Below are 16229 nucleotides of genomic sequence, written 5' to 3'. Positions count from 1 at the left end.
TCCGAGTCTTCCTCGTTAATGACCAAGTCACTATCTTTAATCACATCTTTATCCCCCTGAATCGGAACCATGATTTTTTCCAACGAATCCGGCTCAGATGAATGAATCCCGAAAGACGTTCCAGAAATAGGATCCACGCCCATATCCAAACAAGTATCCTCATTATTCTCCAAATCCAGAGCCTGAAATGCATTTCGCGTCTCGACAGCCTCTTTCTCAAGAACCGGAGCAGCAACCTATTTTTTTACCGCCTGTTCGACAACCTTTGACCAAACCGCAGCAGGTTTATCATGATTCTTCCCAAAATTAGAAGCCAAATGAGCTTTAGGCTTAACCGACACCTTGTTGCCCTTGTTTTCATTATCAGTAGAAGACTCGATAGGAATTGCGACATTCTGATCTGCTTCCAGAGCTTCTTTACTGTCCTGGCTGTCCTTCTGCTTAAGCTTTGTACACTTTTCCACCTGATGTCCAGTGATGCGGCAATTCGAGCAAAAGAAAGACAATTGTTCATAGCTAAACTCAACATAGAAAGGATGTTCACAATCTATAAGCATCGATTCCTGCAATGGCTGAGCGAGATCTAGTTCAATAAGCACACGAATGAAATGGCCGACCTCTCCATAAGCTGATACACCATCAATTTTGATTGGAAAACTGTAACACCCCGTTATTTCTTAGCTAAATTTAGAATTATTTTGAACTTAGAAGTCAGGATGATTCACGCCGGATATAAAGAAAATGAATTTATTTTAATTCCAACAAAAGTGTTTTAAAAAAACAAAAAAAAACATTTATAAATTTAGTTATTAAATTTATATGCATTGCATATTTATTTAATTTAACATTTAGTATCTACACGAGTTATTTATTTAAGCGCACACTGAACGATTATTACAGTTTTCATTATATTTTATTTATTTATTTTTTACACTCACTCTTTCCACTCACACTCTACACTCACACTTTACACTCACACTACACTACACCACACGATACTTTTTCCCCACCAATTTCCACTTTCCCCACTTTCCACCCACACTACACACTATCCTTTGCCCCCCACCAAAATAAGCTTTAGCCATGCCTATTTCTCCAACAAAATACCCATTTCCTTCCACTTACCATTTCTCCTACATACCAAGGAACTAAGTGCGGAGCTACACCCACAGAAGTTCAGCTATACCACACGGACTCCACAAACTCAGCTGAAAGCTCTAAAGATTTCATCTACAAATCACTCTGTCCATTTTACCTCCATTCACGGTTAGCACCCAAATTCAGTTTCAGTGATTTCCTCCAGTACTCAAACCTCTAATGTACAACAGACAACAATTCATGTTTTTGTGTATGCACGTCACTTACTCTCACTTATAAATTGAACGAAGACTTTTGAACAAAGCATTCATATACATCTGCATACATGTTTGAATAAGAAACGAATGAAGAAAAAAAAATGAAATGAGTTTTATGCTTGTTTTTGCTTGCTGTGTCGAGTCGGGAAGGACCACGGCCGTGACTTCGTTGCGGTTGCCAGAAATTGAGGCTTGTCTGTAGTGCTCTGTTCTCACATAGAGAAAGAGAGCCGGGAGAGAGTTCCGAGGGAGATAAGAGGGCGGCGATGGTGGCGGCATGAAGCTGCTGCCGTCGGCCAAAGTTCAGCGGAGGGAGGCAGAGCACGGCGGTGGTGCCGCTGCTGCCCGGCCACGGCTTGAGAGAGAGAGTCGGTGGACGGCGGCTGCGTGCTACCTCCGTCTATGTGTCCTGGTGTGTGTAGAAAGCCGAGGGTGGCGCGGCTTGTCGCTGCTGCTCCTCCGGCGAGCTACACGGTGGGCGGCTGTTACCAGCCGAAGAGAAAGAGTCGACAACGGCAGCGGCCTTCATGGTTGCTCACCGGTCTGATTCAATGAGAGAGAGTTGAGCGAGAGAGAGAGGTGGCGGTGGTGGTTCGCCACTGTCACAGAAGAGAGAGAGAGATGGGTTGAGTCAGTGGAGGGAAAAGGAGAGTCGACGGCGGCAAAGCCTGCTGTCGCCGGAGATTTGAGGGAGAGGCGGCGAGGCAAGGGCCTTGTTGCCGCTCTGAGCCGGGTCTGGGCTGGATTTTGTCGAGGGAAGGACGGCGACGGCGGTGGTTCTTCTACTGCTATCGGTCGGAGTGAGCTGAGAGTGAGAGAGTCGCGGTCGGCGGCGGCCTTGCTGCTGCAGCCGCCGGGAGCGGACTGAGTGAGAACGGAGGGAGGCGGCGGCGGTACCTATCGTCGTTGCCAAGGAAGGAGGCCGGTCGACGGCGGCGTTCGTCGCAGGAGGAGGAGCTGTGGCGGCGAGGTTTTGAGGGAGGGGAGGAAGCGTCCGGCGAGGCGGCGCGCCGGAGGCGGTGCCGCACTCGACCGAGCAGAGAGAAGAAATAGGCGAGAGAGGCGTGAAAGTGATTGAAGCGTGAGTGTGTGTGCGTGTGGCTGATGGGGGGAAGAAGTAGGGATGGGAGTTGGGCTTTGAGGGTTGGGCTAGGGCTTGGGGAGTGGGCTTGAGTGTTGGGTTTGAGTTTGGGCTCCTATTTTGGGCCGAGTTAAATTATTTGGGCCGATTTTAATAAATGTTTGGGCTTGTTTTTATTTTTTAATAGGGCCATGTCTATTTATTTAGCTGGGCCTTTTTAAATTTTCGAAATGGGCTAAAATTTTATTAATTGAATTGCCTTACATATTTGATTGATGATTTAATTAGACAAAACTGATTTATTTATTAAGTCTTGGGCCTGTTTTTTTTAAGTGATGGACTGCATTTTATTGGGCTACGAATTTTAAAACAAAAACATGAGCTTCCATTTAATTTTTGGACTTGTTTAATTGATTTATTAATTTGACTCTTTATTTGAGTTTAATTAATTATTTTTAAAGATGATTTGCATAATAATATTATTATTATGTGCATATATGATTAAGCATGAAATCATTTGCATCAAGTATTTATTTAATTGGAATTGTGCAGATTTTTTTTAAAGGAGCTACACTATTATAATTAATTAGATTTATTAAGTTTAATTAATTATTTTCAAAGAGTAAATTTTTATAATAATATTAAATTATTATTATAAGCATATTTTAAGTAATTTCTTATTATATGCCAAGCATGACATGATATTGCATTTATTTTGCAATAAGAGTATTTATGATTTAATTGGTTTTATTTATAATTTCAATTATTTAAGAAAGTTGAGTAAGAATATTGTTGGTGTTCTTAACTCAAGAGAAATGTTTTCAATTATTTATTCATTAAATTTTGAAAACCCGGCTAAGTGAATCATAGAATGTTAAGCATTACACCATGACTTAAGATCAAGGAGACCTATTAAGAATAGAATTTCTTGTATGCTTTGTGACCAGGGAGATTAGCGCTGCTTTCCCAAGACATGTTTTTATGTGTATGATCTTCAGGCTTTGCCTAACCAGGTGGGCTTACTTTCCAAATGTACAAAGTATGATTGAGTTATTAAGCTCTAAATGTTTCAATAAAATGCAAATTGTTTATTTAATGTAATGAAAACTGTTTATCCAATAAAATGTTTATGTGCACTCTGCTCTGTTTAAGGCTCGCGCAGTTAATCAATTGAGGTTCTCTTATGACCTAATACGTTGTTTGAGAATTGTGTACACTTGTTAGTTGACTCGGTGGGTTGATCTCCATCGGGCTCTAACCAGAGGCGTTATAAGGGTGCTCGGCTGGATGTGTTCCGGAGCATGAGAAATATCAGGCCTGCCTGGGTAGCGTCCCGAGGTCAAAGTAAACTTGTCTGGGTTACGCCCTCAGTTCAAGTAAGCGGGAGACAGAGATCCGTCGGTGGCTAAAAGGTCCGGGATCACAGCGAGTAACAGAAAGGGAGTGTGACATGTGCGCACAAATGAAAGAAAATGTTTTAACATGCTTAGAAGTTATTTCAATTTAAAACCTTCTAAGTCATGTCAAGTATGATTGGATAAACTGTCTTTATTAAAATATAAAATGTTTCAGAAAATGCATGCCCACTAAGTACATTAGTACTTAGCCCAAAAATACTTTCAAATGTTTTCAGGTTGGCTGGCCGGTGCTGACGGGACGGAGCTGAGGCTAGCGATAAATTCCTATGTTAGACTTCCGCTGTAGCAATTACTCATATCAGTCTTTTGTTTTCTCAACTTAAGATCTTCATGTTAAATTTCAAATGATATACCTGACCGAGCTTAGACTCTTCACTACTAAATTTATGCTAATGAATGTCGGTTGTCAGAAGCATGAAACAAAACTTGTGATCCAAAGGGGCATAGCCCGACTCTCTATCTTATTATTCGGGTTTTAACAAGGTTGTTCCTTGTTTATTTCTATGAATTAGTTGCACCTCGATTATATTTATTCATTCAAGAATTGGGGTGTGACAGAATGGTATCAGAGCATGAGTTTTCTTTCATGACTCTGATAACCATAAGCTTTTGATGTTGAGTCTAGAATAGTATCTCTAGACTTCTAAGAATGTCAGTAGCCCTCAGCTCACCGTCACACTGCCGCAACCAAGGTACGATAATAGTTTCAAAAATATACATATATGTATTTCAGATGTTATGAAAGTTTTCAAGAAAATGTGCGCCTTATGTTTACGATGCTATGTGAATGCTTTTTGTCGTGTTTGGGACTACCCGAACCCATAACGACTCAATGAATGTATTTCGTGTTTGGGACAACCCGAGCCCTTAACGAATCAATGTATGTATGTATGTATGGTCGAGTTAGATTCCTTGAATCTTTCCGGCATAAGCAAAGTTTTTCATGAAAGGGACATTTAATGTCCATATGACTCAAAAAAAAAAAAAAAGCAAATATATGTATGTATGTATGTATGAATGAATGATGAGAAAGCTTTATGTTATCATTTTAGGTTCACTGCCTATATGATTAGAATGATGAGTTCTTTTACAAATCGTTTGAAAACCACCCAATAATGCCTTACGAATGTTAGTCGTGATAGCACCGCTAGAACGACATAGAATGGACCTATATGATACCAAAGATTTATGATTGAAGTACTTAGAAGTAAGTGCTTTAAGTTAGAAGTTGACTTAGAGCTTTATAAGAGATAAGAAGTTGACATGATTGGGGGCGAAGCTCCCATTTGACTGAGTGATTCGTTGTGCTGGGTCTGGCCAGCCCACATGACTATGATCTCGGTGATTGTCAATTTAGTCATCCCAATGTATAAACTCGTACTATATAGTTGTCCCAATAAGATCTTCTTTGATCACGATAAGCATAGTATGATTAGAATGAGTTTGTTTGTCAACAGTTCTCGAGACATCAGACGTAGCATTCTCACGATTAGAAAATATGATAAGCATCAAGCTATGTAGGTGCACTGATAGTGAATGTCTAGTACTCCAAACTAGATTTCCCAAGTATGCAATTTCGAGGACGAAATTTTTATAAGGAGGGAGGGATGTAACACCCCGTTATTTCTTAGCTAAATTTAGAATTATTTTGAACTTAGAAGTCAGGATGATTCACGCCGGATATAAAGAAAATGAATTTATTTTAATTCCAACAAAAGTGTTTTAAAAAAACAAAAAAAAACATTTATAAATTTAGTTATTAAATTTATATGCATTGCATATTTATTTAATTTAACATTTAGTATCTACACGAGTTATTTATTTAAGCGCACACTGAACGATTATTACAGTTTTCATTATATTTTATTTATTTATTTTTTACACTCACTCTTTCCACTCACACTCTACACTCACACTTTACACTCACACTACACTACACCACACGATACTTTTTCCCCACCAATTTCCACTTTCCCCACTTTCCACCCACACTACACACTATCCTTTGCCCCCCACCAAAATAAGCTTTAGCCATGCCTATTTCTCCAACAAAATACCCATTTCCTTCCACTTACCATTTCTCCTACATACCAAGGAACTAAGTGCGGAGCTACACCCACAGAAGTTCAGCTATACCACACGGACTCCACAAACTCAGCTGAAAGCTCTAAAGATTTCATCTACAAATCACTCTGTCCATTTTACCTCCATTCACGGTTAGCACCCAAATTCAGTTTCAGTGATTTCCTCCAGTACTCAAACCTCTAATGTACAACAGACAACAATTCATGTTTTTGTGTATGCACGTCACTTACTCTCACTTATAAATTGAACGAAGACTTTTGAACAAAGCATTCATATACATCTGCATACATGTTTGAATAAGAAACGAATGAAGAAAAAAAAATGAAATGAGTTTTAAGCTTGTTTTTGCTTGCTGTGTCGAGTCGGGAAGGACCACGGCCGTGACTTCGTTGCGGTTGCCAGAAATTGAGGCTTGTCTGTAGTGCTCTGTTCTCACATAGAGAAAGAGAGCCGGGAGAGAGTTCCGAGGGAGATAAGAGGGCGGCGATGGTGGCGGCATGAAGCTGCTGCCGTCGGCCAAAGTTCAGCGGAGGGAGGCAGAGCACGGCGGTGGTGCCGCTGCTGCCCGGCCACGGCTTGAGAGAGAGAGTCGGTGGACGGCGGCTGCGTGCTACCTCCGTCTATGTGTCCTGGTGTGTGTAGAAAGCCGAGGGTGGCGCGGCTTGTCGCTGCTGCTCCTCCGGCGAGCTACACGGTGGGCGGCTGTTACCAGCCGAAGAGAAAGAGTCGACAACGGCAGCGGCCTTCATGGTTGCTCGCCGGTCTGATTCAATGAGAGAGAGTTGAGCGAGAGAGAGAGGTGGCGGTGGTGGTTCGCCACTGTCACAGAAGAGAGAGAGAGATGGGTTGAGTCAGTGGAGGGAAAAGGAGAGTCGACGGCGGCAAAGCCTGCTGTCGCCGGAGATTTGAGGGAGAGGCGGCGAGGCAAGGGCCTTGTTGCCGCTCTGAGCCGGGTCTGGGCTGGATTTTGTCGAGGGAAGGACGGCGACGGCGGTGGTTCTTCTACTGCTATCGGTCGGAGTGAGCTGAGAGTGAGAGAGTCGCGGTCGGCGGCGGCCTTGCTGCTGCAGCCGCCGGGAGCGGACTGAGTGAGAACGGAGGGAGGCGGCGGCGGTACCTATCGTCGTTGCCAAGGAAGGAGGCCGGTCGACGGCGGCGTTCGTCGCAGGAGGAGGAGCTGTGGCGGCGAGGTTTTGAGGGAGGGGAGGAAGCGTCCGGCGAGGCGGCGCGCCGGAGGCGGTGCCGCACTCGACCGAGCAGAGAGAAGAAATAGGCGAGAGAGGCGTGAAAGTGATTGAAGCGTGAGTGTGTGTGCGTGTGGCTGATGGGGGGAAGAAGTAGGGATGGGAGTTGGGCTTTGAGGGTTGGGCTAGGGCTTGGGGAGTGGGCTTGAGTGTTGGGTTTGAGTTTGGGCTCCTATTTTGGGCCGAGTTAAATTATTTGGGCCGATTTTAATAAATGTTTGGGCTTGTTTTTATTTTTTAATAGGGCCATGTCTATTTATTTAGCTGGGCCTTTTTAAATTTTCGAAATGGGCTAAAATTTTATTAATTGAATTGCCTTACATATTTGATTGATGATTTAATTAGACAAAACTGATTTATTTATTAAGTCTTGGGCCTGTTTTTTTTAAGTGATGGACTGCATTTTATTGGGCTACGAATTTTAAAACAAAAACATGAGCTTCCATTTAATTTTTGGACTTGTTTAATTGATTTATTAATTTGACTCTTTATTTGAGTTTAATTAATTATTTTTAAAGATGATTTGCATAATAATATTATTATTATGTGCATATATGATTAAGCATGAAATCATTTGCATCAAGTATTTATTTAATTGGAATTGTGCAGATTTTTTTTAAAGGAGCTACACTATTATAATTAATTAGATTTATTAAGTTTAATTAATTATTTTCAAAGAGTAAATTTTTATAATAATATTAAATTATTATTATAAGCATATTTTAAGTAATTTCTTATTATATGCCAAGCATGACATGATATTGCATTTATTTTGCAATAAGAGTATTTATGATTTAATTGGTTTTATTTATAATTTCAATTATTTAAGAAAGTTGAGTAAGAATATTGTTGGTGTTCTTAACTCAAGAGAAATGTTTTCAATTATTTATTCATTAAATTTTGAAAACCCGGCTAAGTGAATCATAGAATGTTAAGCATTACACCATGACTTAAGATCAAGGAGACCTATTAAGAATAGAATTTCTTGTATGCTTTGTGACCAGGGAGATTAGCGCTGCTTTCCCAAGACATGTTTTTATGTGTATGATCTTCAGGCTTTGCCTAACCAGGTGGGCTTACTTTCCAAATGTACAAAGTATGATTGAGTTATTAAGCTCTAAATGTTTCAATAAAATGCAAATTGTTTATTTAATGTAATGAAAACTGTTTATCCAATAAAATGTTTATGTGCACTCTGCTCTGTTTAAGGCTCGCGCAGTTAATCAATTGAGGTTCTCTTATGACCTAATACGTTGTTTGAGAATTGTGTACACTTGTTAGTTGACTCGGTGGGTTGATCTCCATCGGGCTCTAACCAGAGGCGTTATAAGGGTGCTCGGCTGGATGTGTTCCGGAGCATGAGAAATATCAGGCCTGCCTGGGTAGCGTCCCGAGGTCAAAGTAAACTTGTCTGGGTTACGCCCTCAGTTCAAGTAAGCGGGAGACAGAGATCCGTCGGTGGCTAAAAGGTCCGGGATCACAGCGAGTAACAGAAAGGGAGTGTGACATGTGCGCACAAATGAAAGAAAATGTTTTAACATGCTTAGAAGTTATTTCAATTTAAAACCTTCTAAGTCATGTCAAGTATGATTGGATAAACTGTCTTTATTAAAATATAAAATGTTTCAGAAAATGCATGCCCACTAAGTACATTAGTACTTAGCCCAAAAATACTTTCAAATGTTTTCAGGTTGGCTGGCCGGTGCTGACGGGACGGAGCTGAGGCTAGCGATAAATTCCTATGTTAGACTTCCGCTGTAGCAATTACTCATATCAGTCTTTTGTTTTCTCAACTTAAGATCTTCATGTTAAATTTCAAATGATATACCTGACCGAGCTTAGACTCTTCACTACTAAATTTATGCTAATGAATGTCGGTTGTCAGAAGCATGAAACAAAACTTGTGATCCAAAGGGGCATAGCCCGACTCTCTATCTTATTATTCGGGTTTTAACAAGGTTGTTCCTTGTTTATTTCTATGAATTAGTTGCACCTCGATTATATTTATTCATTCAAGAATTGGGGTGTGACAAAAACCAATAATTCTAGCGATTGCTGTTATTACCTTAGGATCCCAAAACTCATTCGGAAGGTAATAAATCCGAACCCAAACTTGACAAATAGAAGAGACTTCCTTGTAGGGATTGAAACATGGCACCCAATCGCGGAGGCGGATGGAACCCGCAGCCAGATCCCAAACAATTTTGGTTTTCGCAAGTTTTTTATCTTCAAGAGTAGAGAATTTCATGGTGAAGAAACCCTTACCCAAAGTGAGAAGCTTCCACTCTGATTGGATACCCCACAAATTGTTGAGTTCAAGCTTCAACTGATGTGTCGCCTGTGGCTTGCTTCCTTTCCGTAGTAACACCCTTCCAATAACAGAGAATTTGAATTCAGCAATACGTTTTTGATACATCTGTTTTGGAATGGTGAGAGAGAACCCATCAGCAAGTTTCTCGGCCTTAAGAGCTGAGAATTTATGCGCCGGTAAATCTGGAGGTCGTTCAACCCGGTTTTGCATGATCGAGGCGTAGGAAATCCTACCCTCTGGTGGCGGCAGCTTTGTGTAGTTAGGCACAGAAGCTGTTCCTTCAGACGGTATTGTAGAGGACAAACAAACCTCGTCAAGTTTCAAATTCCCCTGCTCCAAAATCCTCGGTTGTTGATTTTGTGGTAGGCGAATCTCAGTTGACTTAGATCGAGACCTGTCAAAATTAGAAGATACCAGTGGAAGATTGAGGAATTCACACGTGAAGAATTCACACGTTATTTATGTGTGGGTAAAAACTCAATTTCTTGTAGTGCGGAATTCACACGTGAAGTCGAGTTAATTTTCAGAACATATTTATTATTCCATTGAGCTAATCAACAAACACACATAGCCCAAAAGCAATTAAATCGGGCTGTAGATACAATTGGAGATACAATTTGGAGGGTTTGTGTGTATTTCTTCCACTTGTTTGAGTTCAGAGAAAGAGTAATTTAATTTTGGGGAAATAGGATTGATTAGGCGTGGGGGAGTTGGTTTCGTAGTTTTAATTAGTGAGTTAATTGCATAGATTAAATAAAAGTGTGGATTTATTAATGGCATAAGTTGTAAATAAATTGAAAAATAAAGGGTATGAATGTACAAAAAGGTAAACAGGACACTTTTTCGTGGACAAAAAAAAGGGGTAAGTAGGGCACTTTTTCGTGGACAGAGGGAGTATATTTTAAGAGTCGCGAAAGAAAAATCATTCCATGTTGTGATGGCCGGTGGTTGTTAATACTTTAGCATCAGTTTAAACTGTGATATGTTTGATTTAAATATTTAAAAAAAAAAGCTTTGGCATCAGTTGAAAACATACTTGTAATCCTTTCAACAAAAAAGAAGAAAAGAAAACATACTTGTAATACGACTGCAAAAATAGTTGCACATATTTTAAGAGAAAAAAATAGGAAAAAAGAATTTTTTGAGGATAGAGATAGTAAATAAATGACACTTGAAAAAGTCCCTCCGATTATGTAAATAAAAGATGAATATAAAAGAGAAAACAAAGGAAAACTTCAAAACCTTCGTAGAATCTTTCGCACTGCAGAAAAAGTTTCCGAATAAAATAGTTTAATATTTTTAATAACAGTTTCTTTTTCCCACAAACATCAACACACACAGTGCGTGAAGAGTGAAGGCATTGCAATGTTTTAGAGAGAGAGAGTGAGTGCATTAACTCTCTTCATGAAAAACAAGTGCATATAGTAGTATTTTGTACTGCTCTCAGACAACAAGAAGCGAGCGTTACAAAAACAAGAAAAGGTGTAAGCTTAGAGAGAGAGAGGGTGACGGCTTTCTTAATTAGAGAACAAAGAAAATCCCCCTCATTCGGCTCTCTCCTTTTCCTTTTCCTTTTCTTTTTCTTCCCTACTTTTAAAATCATTGCTTGTGAACTGAGCTTCAGTTTTCTTTGTTCCTTTCCTTCCCCATTTCCGATCCATTAAACGACACAGTTTTATCGTTATTGCCACAATCTTGAAATTGTTTCTTTGCAGTTTATCTTTTTGCTGGGGAAGTAATCTATCAATCAAAACCCGTTTCTTGTTTCGATCGGATCTGAAAGGGACTTGCGCAACAACATTTTGAGGAGAAAAAAATTTAAAATAATAAAGCTGTTCTTGAACACAAAGTTCGTTTACTTTGTGGGAAGGGTGATGAAGGATTGCATTTTCTGATTAAGGTAAAATTCAAGAACTCCCTTTTTCCCCTCCTTTCTTTGCTCTACACTATTTTGTGTTATTTGATTTTTGTTTATTCTTCAGTTTTGGTTTGTGTATGTAGTAATGTGAGTGAAAAAAAAATGGAATCTTGGACTCGAGAATTGAATCTGTTAATGATCAGTATGAACTCTATCTTTTGTTTGGGAATTCTTTGTTTGTTCATTTTTTCAAATGGGATTTATACTCGAGTATAAACACATTAGATTTTTGAGGGGATTTACTGTGTTTTCTTGTATTTCAGTAATATTTGAGTGGGAAAGATTATTGTATTATAATATAAACACACACACACACACGATATATATATATATATATATATATATATATATATATATATTATTTGGAATTAGGTTTGAGCCTTCTGTTTTGTGAATAGTGCTGTATATATACATAAGAGGTGTTGGTAGAATTGTGTCTCAATTGATTGAATTATTTCATGTTTTGGTTGAGTGATTTTTGTGTGCATTTTATGAAATTTGTCTGCATCAAGTGTTGATGAATTAGTATATATATTGAGAGTGCCTTAGTTTAGCTCAAATCTTGCTTGATTTGGTGATAAAGCAACCTAGTCATGTAGAGAGATTTCTTTTTCTTCCTTAATAAAACTTATATGTGTTGCAGTGTCGATGCTTCACGACGCGATGGAATCGCTTGTACAAGGAGTTGATTCCATAGAGATGAGCTGCAGTTCTGTTGGCAAGGTAGAGTACAAGTCCTCTTCTGCACCTCCATCGAGCCGCCCGCCCCACCACCCTTCCACGAAGCAATATAGGCACGGTGGGGGCTCATCCGGATCTCATGCAGTTCCCAAGGACTCGGTGCCTAAGGATCATATCATGAAGACAATCTATGCCCCGTCTGGCTCTATGGTCGTCTCAAAACGCTCCTACAAGACCGCTCATCTAGTCATGCGAAAAGATGGGGATATCAGTGGATTGGATGAAGGGAAGGAGAAAGTTCAGAGCACTGGTGTTGGAGGTGGCGAAAAAGAGAATGATAATGCGGGGAAGCGGCTTGTGAGACCCGAGAGCAATGATAAGATCGAGCAACTAGTTGAGGAGGAGGCTAAGATTTCTGATTCTAATGGTGTGGAGCCAGTTAAGTTTGATTCATTGGCTGCTAAAGAAGCTGCGCAACCTAAAGTAGGAATGGGGTTTTGTCCGAGCCCTCAAGGCAGTTTCTACTCTGCAACGCAGTACGCAGAAGCTAAAGAGAGCTTCACTAACACTGAAGTCAGTGAATGTGGGAAGTCTGAGAGTGGCGAAGTCAGCAACTCATGTGACTTTGTCGAGAGTAGGAAGACTAGCATATATAGAGGGAGCACCGGGAGTGATGTCAGTGACGAGAGCAGCTCAAGTAGTTTCAGCAGTGCTATGTACAAGCCGCACAAAGCTAATGACACGAGGTGGGAGGCAATTCTAGCTGTCAGGTCCCGTAACAGTGGGGCGTTGGAGCTGAAGAACTTCAGGATTTTCAAGAGATTGGGGTGTGGGGATATAGGCAGTGTCCATCTTGCAGAGCTCATAGGGACGAGGACTTTGTTCGCCATGAAAGTGATGGATAAGGAAGCTTTAGCTAGTCGAAAAAAGATCCTGAGAGCTCAGACGGAGAGAGAGATTCTCCAGTCACTGGATCATCCATTTCTTCCCACTTTGTACACTCACTTTGAGACGGAGAAGTTCTCGTTCCTGGTGATGGAGTTCTGCCCTGGGGGAGATTTGCACGCACTTAGGCAGAAGCAACCCGGGAAGTTTTTCCCAGAGCACGCTGCCAGGTAGAACTCAGCGAACTCCAAATTGCATGTCGTTTCTTTGTTGAATCGAATCTGTTAGAGGAAAGTATTCATTAACATATCTTTTTGAACTAAGAAAACAATTGTGTTCTTAATCATCTCTACTTTGAAGCAACACATGTGGTTAAAGGTTATGTTATGCTATGAGGCTTTTGGAAGTAGCATTGTAGTTTTAGACAATTTCAAGAGCTTCTCTGTGTGAATATGTGTGTAAATAACTGTTTACTATGCATTTTCGAGCTCCCATCATTCGTTTCTTGAAATATCTTCAGATTTAGTCATCTAAAGAAGAAACAGAAAGCAATAGGGTCTTTCTATATCATTCATTCACTTTATTTTATGCCTAATTCTTGCAGGTTTTATTTGGCTGAAGTTCTCCTTGCTCTAGAATACTTGCATATGCTTGGTATCATCTACAGAGATCTCAAACCCGAAAACGTTCTAGTGAGAGACGACGGGCACATAATGCTCTCCGATTTCGACCTCTCCTTGAGGTGTGCAGTGAGCCCAACACTAGTCAAGTCCTCAAACATAAATGCAGAGTCCAAGACCTCGGGATACTGCGTCCAACCCTCCTGCATGGAGCCCTCTTGCGTGATCCAGCCCGCCTGCATTCAACCTACATGTTTCGGGCCGCGTTTTGGCAGATCCAAGAAAGACAAGAAGTCTAGGCCGAAAACAGAGGTATACAACCAGGTCACCCCTCTCCCGGAGCTGATAGCCGAGCCCACGAGCGCTCGTTCCATGTCCTTCGTGGGCACGCACGAGTATCTAGCACCGGAGATCATCAAAGGGGAAGGCCATGGCAGCGCGGTGGATTGGTGGACTTTCGGGATCTTCCTCTATGAGCTCTTGTTCGGGCGGACACCCTTCAAAGGAGCAGGGAACCGGGCCACATTGTTCAATGTCGTGGGGCAGCCACTGAGGTTCCCTGATTCGCCCACGGTAAGCTTCGCCGCGAGGGATCTCATCCGAGGCCTGCTGGTGAAGGAGCCGCAGCATCGCCTTGCTTACAGGCGCGGCGCGACTGAGATCAAGCAACACCCGTTCTTCCAGAGCGTGAACTGGGCTCTCATCCGTTGCGCCAGCCCGCCGGAGGTGCCACCGCTGTTCGTGATGAACGAGGCAGCAGCTGCGGCTGCGCCCTCGCCTTCCCCGTCGGCTGGGAAGGTGCAAGGTGTGGATGTGAAGCCTTCGGGTAATTACTATGAGATAGATTTTTTTTAGCTGATAATTGTCTTTTAATTTTTTTAATTTTTTTTCTTTTGTCTATGCCTTGAGATGATTTCTATTATCATCATCTTGTACTCAAATTTTATTTCTAGGGATATTGTTTCATTGTAAGGAATATATAAAAGCTATTGTTCCTTCAACTGAACTTGTAAATTGCTGCAGTTCTTTGCACACGAATTGGTTTTAGATTTGTTTTAATGGTTTAGAAAATGTTAGTGAGATTCGGAATATTTAGGTTAAATATGATGTTCATTTGATCATGACTTAGCATGTCTATGTCAATAACAATTTTTTTTTCTTGTCTTGTAGTGGAAAAATAATAATATCATTTGCAATTATCACATATGACCCACATTGAATTTTTAGTCCTCATAAAAGAGATTGTTTTTTGCGCGGACATTGGCTTTATTGTTTTTGAAATTAAATCTTGCGCCAAATTTGGCTTTATAAGGTTGAAAATTAGCAAGCGTGTTAGTAGTTAATTTAAATAAAAGAAAATTAGTACTTGCTTTTCGAACTAATTATGTTTGAGAAGCTCTTGCTAAGAACACGTACTCTTTGAATTGTGTCTCACAATTTGGGCTTAGACATTAACCCCTTATCATTTGGCCAATACACGCATACAATTAATTTTTTTTTTATCTCAATCATGATTGATTTTAGTTTGGTGGAAAAAGTTTTAAAATTTAATTAAAATAAAAAATGAAAGATATATCTTTAAAATAAAACCATCCCACTTATACCATGGGTAAATTTTTTTTAGGGGACCGACGTAAAAATTAACCGGCCACATCGATTCGAATTTGATCAGATTTGCAAATTATGAAAAATATATAGAACTTGGTACAAATTTGAGTCTCGAATATTATCTTTCTAAATTGAACTAGCATTTGCACCCGTGCAATGTAAGAAAAAATATTTTTATATTTATATAAAATTAAATATAACTTAATTATCATACTTATAAATATAATAAAATAAATAAATTTTAACTGAATATATTTAAATTGAATATTAAAAAAATAAAGAAGAATTCACAATTATAAATTTTGATATATTATGAAAAGTAAAAAAAAGTTAAAAAAAAAACAAAAATCATAAAAAAGAAATAGAAAATAGATTTATTCTAAAATAATGAGAGAGGGGAGAGAAAATTTTAATATTCAAACAAATATATTTTTTAAATTTTAAATCAAATATTTACATAAAATATATCAAATTAAAGCTCTTTATCGTGATCTTTTAATTTGATGTGCATATTAAATACTTTATAATTAATCAAATTTCACAATATTGAAAAGAAATAAAATAAAAAATAAGAAGTTAAAGAAAAAAATAATATATAATTTACAAAAAAATCATTAATTTTGTTAAACTATAAAAGTCCCATTGAAAATTCCCACTCAATTTTCAAATTGATTTGAAATTGATTTCAAATTGAAGGTTTCATTTATAATAAATTATAGATTATAGATTTTAAATTCTTCACATAAACTTTATACTAATTCATATGACCTATGTAGTATTCTCGACACAATAATATGTGTTCAAATCATATTCATGAATGTCCCCAAGGGGACACCAAGCGGTGCGACCTCCTGTGTGTGAACAGTAAGGTCTCGGGTTCAAGCCCCATTGCTCCCCCTCCCCAACTCTCCCAAATCAAAAAAAAAATAAATCATATTCATGAATAACAGTTATGAATATTTTTTAGGGGCATTTATTTTGCATAATTGAATATTTTTATTCTTAATATTATAGTGATGAATT

At 39.4% G+C, this 16229-nt stretch overlaps 2 protein-coding genes and 2 long non-coding RNA genes across 5 annotated transcripts; 3 read left to right on the top strand and 1 right to left on the bottom strand.

Moving 5' to 3' along the window:
* The first annotated feature begins 853 nt into the window (after positions 1–853).
* On the top strand, positions 854–4422 carry LOC130987385 (uncharacterized). Its single transcript, XR_009089710.1, has 2 exons — positions 854–1266; positions 4070–4422. It is a non-coding gene; the product is annotated as an uncharacterized LOC130987385 (long non-coding RNA).
* Positions 4423–5657: 1235 nt separating this feature from the next.
* On the top strand, positions 5658–9169 carry LOC130990088 (uncharacterized). 2 transcript variants are annotated; one of them, XR_009090818.1, is made up of 2 exons: positions 5658–6070; positions 8874–9169. It is a non-coding gene; the product is annotated as an uncharacterized LOC130990088 (long non-coding RNA). The 2 variants fall into 2 exon arrangements; XR_009090819.1 differs by lacking the exon at positions 5658–6070 and adding an exon at positions 8175–8253.
* Positions 9170–9191: 22 nt separating this feature from the next.
* LOC130990655 (uncharacterized) lies at positions 9192–9704 on the bottom strand. The gene has a single exon (XM_057914882.1). The coding sequence runs from the start codon at positions 9702–9704 to the stop codon at positions 9192–9194; it is 513 nt and encodes a 170-aa protein (XP_057770865.1).
* Positions 9705–10812: 1108 nt separating this feature from the next.
* Positions 10813–14599, top strand: LOC130990087 (serine/threonine-protein kinase D6PK-like). The gene is made up of 3 exons (XM_057914293.1): positions 10813–11394; positions 12056–13208; positions 13583–14599. The coding sequence occupies exons 2-3, from the start codon at positions 12061–12063 to the stop codon at positions 14451–14453; spliced, it is 2019 nt and encodes a 672-aa protein (XP_057770276.1). The 5' UTR covers positions 10813–11394; positions 12056–12060; the 3' UTR covers positions 14454–14599.
* Positions 14600–16229: the final 1630 nt, after the last annotated feature.

This window comes from Salvia miltiorrhiza, chromosome 6, assembly GCF_028751815.1.
Source record: "Salvia miltiorrhiza cultivar Shanhuang (shh) chromosome 6, IMPLAD_Smil_shh, whole genome shotgun sequence".
Taxonomy (NCBI): Eukaryota; Viridiplantae; Streptophyta; class Magnoliopsida; order Lamiales; family Lamiaceae; genus Salvia; species Salvia miltiorrhiza.
This window is presented reverse-complemented; position numbering and strand designations above follow the sequence as displayed.